At 46.2% G+C, this 6,000-nt stretch overlaps 1 protein-coding gene across 4 annotated transcripts in view; it reads right to left on the bottom strand.

Annotated features, from left to right (window-relative positions):
* Positions 1–1,713: 1,713 nt before the first annotated feature.
* LOC105918746 (poly(rC)-binding protein 3) overlaps positions 1,714–6,000 on the bottom strand; it is a 99,839-nt gene continuing 95,552 nt past the window's right edge. For 2 of the 4 annotated variants that reach the window (XM_036151754.1, XM_036151756.1), the window contains 2 exons: positions 5,027–5,196; positions 1,714–2,576 (listed from right to left, as the gene is read on the bottom strand). In XM_036151754.1, coding sequence (XP_036007647.1) covers positions 2,147–2,576; positions 5,027–5,196 — 600 coding nt within the window. In that variant the 3' untranslated portion in view covers positions 1,714–2,146. Of the gene's footprint in view, positions 2,577–2,606; positions 2,910–5,026; positions 5,197–6,000 lie in introns of those variants that run through there. The other 2 variants (XM_036151758.1, XM_036151757.1) reach the window with 2 other exon arrangements.

Raw genomic sequence — 6,000 nt, 5'->3', positions numbered from 1 at the left:
AATAAGTAGATTGGCTCTTAATGTCCAGGAAAACCCGAGGAGCCGTCGGAACATCAGGATCTTTCAGTTTATTAATAATTGTTCCCATCATTTCTCCGTTAGAATCAGTTCTAGAGCTAATTAGCGGGGGGGCCAGGCTGGGGCCACAGAACCAGCGACGGGGAACCCAGGTCCAGAAAGTAAACGGCCGGTCCAGAGATCAGCTCCAGAACAGAGGCAGGGACTAAAATCACCTGTCAGGTGAACAACCAGCCAAGGCTTTTACTGCCTGAAGCTGGATTTATCCATCAGAATTAAACAAAAACGAGCAATAATTCATCTTTTAGTATATTAAGTGACCCACAGAGCCTCTTCAGGTTGCAGAGCCCTGATCTAGCAGAAGAAAACTGTGATCCTGATTTAATACGGCTGAAGCTGAAAGTGTTAACGCCTCAATTTGTTAATTATTTCGTCAAAGCTTTGTTATTAAAACTCTTTTCTTCATAGAGAGTTTTATTGTAACTGAAATAACATCTTAAGACATGGGAGTGAATGGAGGCCAAAGCTGACCCGATTCTTCACCTTTTTAATGCGCCGGTCAGCATTAGTCAGTAAATCTAACATTTTAGATCTATTTGTTCTAGTTCTGAGGAGGCGGACCGTCCAGAATCCGGGGAAAGACGTTAAAACATCCACTGCTGGAGTTCTGGTTCGGTTCTGGTCTCCCGTCTGAGATCACGAGTGAAAACGCTTGTTTAGCAAAACTTTGTTTGACAATTATTAATGCTACAGTGAAAAAGGTGATTGGTTCACACTTAGAAAACATAATACAGCTTTACAGTCATACCGGACACAGAATTAACCCGTAACTGCAATACTTCTCTTAATAAGTTAAAAAAATAACTTAAATTAACTTGAATTAAATGAAAAATAAAACTTTACAAGAAAACCCAACGAGACACGAAGCAGGAAGGACATTTACATGGTATAGAAAGTCAGCTCAGTGTTAGTGATCAGTGATATAAACTCTATTTCATAACAGTTAATCATAAATATAGGAGTATACAGGGGGAGAAAGAGCAGGACACAGACGAGAAGAGGAAAAGCTGAAAAGTCTTTATGGCTTTTACCGGCTGCTGGCGCCGCCCGGCTGCAGAACCAAACCGGGACCAGAAAGGAGCTCAGAGGAACCAGAGAAGTGGGATTGTTGGAAAATGAAAGGACATCACAGCCAAACCAGGCGATGCTTCTGGTTTTAACGGGAATATTCTGAGGTCCCACTTCAGTCACCATTAGGCAATAAAACTACAGACACACGCTTTAAAGGATCATTATTGTTTACAGGCGTTATCTTTGTTCCACAGAAACACGATAAAGGATGAAAACATGCTTTTTCTGCCTGTGAACAGAACCGATAAAAGTTCTGATTACAGGTGAAACACCTGAAAACGGAGCAAAGCTGTGCGTCTTGCTCCAGAAAAGCAGGAACAGCAAACAGTGTTTTCTTACTTTTTAAAGACAGGAGGACTACATTACCCAGCTGTGTTTGTTGTGGGAGAAGCAGGGAGCTCTACCGCCACCTGGTGGTGAGCGTAAAGAACTGCTGCCCCCTGTGCTGAAACACTTCTGGATGGGATTCATCACTGAGCCTTGAAAGCTGTTAGTTTTACCGATAATTGCTTTATTCATCATGATGACGGCTGAAATGCCTCGTCGTTGGTCATGGATGGGATGGGGATGGGGGGGGGGCTGTTACCCTGAGAGGTTAGCGCTGCAGCTGCATGGAGATTGTCAGATCAGACGCTGGTAAAAGGTTCCTTCAGCCATCAGCAGCTGATTTTAAGCACATTTCTTGCTGCTGATGGTTTTTACTACATGATAAAATCAGAGCTGGAAACAGTCAGGACCAAAAGCTGCTTCACGCCTAAACTTCCTGCAACAGCTTCTTGTTTCGGCTCTCAGAGACTTTGCATCTGAATGTGGCTGCAAACGCCGCAGCTTTCTGCAAAGACTCTGCGTCAATGCGTAAAGCTTTTCATGTTCCAACAATCCCACAGTGGCCTTGGCTCGCAGTCAGGAAGGGAAGAGAAAGAGACGGAAACCGGAGCTGGGAGGAAGAAGGCCCCAGCAGTCTGAAGAGCAGCCCAGGAGCTACGTCACACCTCCATCAGTACGGAGAGAACTTCTGTCTCTCCGGCTTCTTCATCCCGTTGGCTGAAGACGAGATCTTGGCCGTGTAGGACGCCAGCGCCGCCGCCGCGTGAGCCGACACAGGGACCCCCGCCGTGGCCGCCGTCTGCACCGAGCTGGTCAGCACCGGCGCCCCGATGGCCGCCGCCGCCGCTGCTGCTGCTGAGGCGGGGGGGGTGGACAGTGCCAGGTAGGGGATGGATTTCACTCCCAGGAGGCTGGAGAGGGGGAAGGCGTAGGGAGCGCCCAGGATTGGAGCGTGGGGCAGTGCCGCACCCATCGCTGCCAGGGGGGAGGAGGAGGAGGACGAGGCAGAGGCAGGGGGGGCGGGCTGGGTGAAGCTCATGGTCAGGTCAACGGGAGACGACATGGAGGAGGACTGGGCGGTGGATTTGGCGGTCTCTAAACTGGAGGAAGGAGGTGGAGGAGGACAGGGAGGGGCACGGAGGGTCGAGGGAGGACAGGGGTCAGGAGGGTGGGGGAGGGGGGGGGGTCGGATGGAGAAGGGTTAGAGGGTTAAATAAAAGACATGTTGAAAAGAATAGAGAGTAAAAACTGGATGTGAACCCAAAACGGAACCAAAACAGGAACTTTTGGAGAGTAAAAGAATGAAAAACTGACGGAACGTAAAATCAGAGGACAGGCGTGTTTTGCTGGAGGTTGCAACAGATTATTGTTGGGGGTTCGCTGTACGGATGGGGGGTGTGCTGTATAAGTTGGGGTGATGGCTCGGGAGGGGGCTTAGGGAGGAGGAAACAAAACCATCACAGACACATTAGCACCCGGAGACTGTTCACCTGCAGGGAGGAGCAAACACAGCTTCACACAAACGTCACAACAAGCTAACAGGTCGGTGCTGCGCTGCAGGCTAACCAGCTGCAGCTGCTTTATGAGCAGAGCTCTGTCTGAGGAGGCGAGGCCCGGAGGACCTGCTGAGAGGGAGCATCAGTGAGGAAGAGCGGAGGCTCCGTGGTCAGCTTCATAAACGTTGGCCTGCTCAAAACTTTAATGCTTTATACCTTATCACTGAATGTTAGTGTCAGTTTGCATGTGGAGCACGTTGTGCTGTTTCTCATCCTTGTAAAAGAAGAACAACAATCTGAACGGATGTCTTTCCTGGATAAACAAGTTTAAACTAAATAAAAAATGTTTGCCTCCACGGTGCGTTTTAGGCTCTAGACCAGGGGTGTCAAACTCATTTGGGTTTAGGGGCTTTATCAGCTTAATCTGATCTCAAGAGGGCCACACGAGTAAACTCACTGCAAGATTAAATAGAACTAATAAATGTGGACTTGTTGTTGATTTTTATATTAAGTTAATTTCACTTTTACACAATATATTATGAATAACCTCAGCGTTTTTAAGAAAAGTATGTGCAATTTCAACAATACTTTTACTCAGTTGAACATTTATTTGTGCATTATGCATAAGAACTGATCACAGTGATTATACAATGTTGAAAAACATTTATTAAATTTTTTTGGAACTTAAAAACACTGTCCTGCATGACAAAATACATCAAACAGATAAAAATTAAGAAATGATTTACATTTTTCTACACCTGAAGCTTAATCTGCTAATTAAAACACCCCTCGTGGACAATTTAGGAACTGCAGATTTTAAATTAAACGAAGTACATATTTTTTTCAATAATTGTTATCATTCTCTTCTTTTTATCTCCTCTTTCTTTCACCTTTTGTTTTTTTTTTCTTCTTGTTCTTCCTTTCCTCTCCTACTTTCCCTTTGTAGTGTCCATATCATTTGAGATATTCCCCGCATGAATTATAATAAAACTATTCACATTCATAAATCAAGCGAAGCACCATGGCAAAAGCAGTACTGCTCCACTTGTGAAAGTCAAATCTGATGAGCTCTTTTTGGCATTAAGACAACAATTCTTATTGCCACGTTGCCAGACAGGACACTGGAACAAAAAAAAGAATTATAATGCATTTAGCCAAAGGGCCGGACTAAATTGTTCGGCGGGCCGGATCCGGCCCGCGGGCCGTATGTTTGACACCCCTGCTCTAGAAGGTTTAAACGATGAAGACTGTGAACACGAGCTGAGATTCTTTGCAGCGAGTTTGACGTGACAACCAGACGTAGAAAGGAGGAGACAGTTGCTGTTCATCAACAGCAGGACGGCTGTGAACCGCGTGTCTGGATGAAGTCATGATGATGATGTCATCATCCTGACATCATCATCATGACTTCATCAGGATGAAGAAAACGCTGACAGACCGTTGGGTCGGTGCTGGGAGTCGACCCGGTTCCCACAACAAACCGGACCGTTGTTCTTCATGTACGGTTATATTCAGTAAATTAGAATATCTGTAAGAGGCTTGTTTGTCAGGTTAATAGCACCTATTTTAAACAACTACATATTTTACGTCTGTTCTCACATTGCTCAGAGTTCAGAGCTTAATCTGGTCTTCAGAACCAAAACATGAATCCTTAATGATCTGAGTTTGGCTCCTGCCACCGAGGAGGATTGTCCCCATAAGGCCAGAGCTAACCGGTACCGCACGTCTTTTATTCCCTTAAAGCATTCCTGATGAATTGTCCTGTCTGAAGCTCTGATATTATCCTGTAAATGTTGTTTTAATGTATAGATTTTTTGTGTGAGTGATCATTATGTGTTAACTTTGCAGACTCTGCTGCAATGATAAGCCTCTCAGGGACAACAAAGTATTTCAGTTTAATTCAAAGCATTTTTCTTCGTAGAGAAGAAGAAGTTCAGGTAAAGCTCAGTGCCTGCTGGTCTTTATTCTCCGGGTTAACAGACCTTTAACGTCTAATCGCTGGACTTCCTGGTCTGATCAAACTTCAGGAACCGGCTCGGTGCTAGCATGCTTACCATGAGGTGATTAAATACTGCGCCAGGTTGATGGCGATCGGCGTCCCGGTGATGGTGACGTGTCGGTCGCTGCTGCTGTCGATCTGACTGCCGATCTTGATCTGCGCCCCGGACACCTGCCGGATCTCGTTGATTTTGGTGCCCTGCCGACCGATGATGGATCCGATCAGCTGTGAGGAGGCGAGACAGAGAAGTAGAACGGTATCTGTGGACGTTATTTTTACTGGCCTACAGCTTTAAGCCCCGCCCACTACCTGACACACCTGAACTAAAGCAGGAAGTGGTTTGTGACTCTAGGCCTACAGGCGGCCTGGTAGACCAGACCTTCACAGGGAGGCAGGGAGAGGTGATCCTCGTTTCAGCCTCTCAGGACCAATCTGGTCCATACCTGGAGCTGTGACACCTGGGAGCTTCTGTAGACCTCCACATCTTCTGCCTCATTAACCAAAGAGTCTGGTTCTCACTTCGTCACTGGATCTTTACGGCTTTTACAAACTAAAGCACAGCCTGCATGAAGCAGGTCCGGCTCTCCAACATGCGTCTCTTTGCAGTAATCTGTATTTACCAGCTGCAGAGGACCGTCACTGCAATGAGGACGCTGCCTGATTAATGGTCTACTAGCTGCTGTTTAACCTGCAGAGCAGCTTCACTGCATCATAACGGACCTCCAGAGGGTTCAGACCAGCAGTCTGGGCCTGCATGGTGTGCAGGAGGAAGCTCCTTAGATGTTTCTGACCATTTCTAAAAGGAGAAATCACTGCATGCTGCTCCCAGCAGGAGCTGAAGGTAGGTGTGAATCAGTCATGAGCTAAAGCAGAGCGGACTGAAACTATTTTTTATTTTTATCTATAGTGTCAGTTCAGAACAGATGTTGTTTCAGGGAACTTTACAAGAAAAAATTAAAATGAAATAAATATAGTCAAGTTACACAGAAATTCAGTCAAATCTAGTGGCGGCTGGCCCATAGGGGGCGC

This window comes from Fundulus heteroclitus, chromosome 20, assembly GCF_011125445.2.
Source record: "Fundulus heteroclitus isolate FHET01 chromosome 20, MU-UCD_Fhet_4.1, whole genome shotgun sequence".
Taxonomy (NCBI): Eukaryota; Metazoa; Chordata; class Actinopteri; order Cyprinodontiformes; family Fundulidae; genus Fundulus; species Fundulus heteroclitus.
The sequence above is the reverse complement of the archived record's forward strand: the minus strand, read 5'-3'. Positions and strand labels throughout refer to the sequence as shown.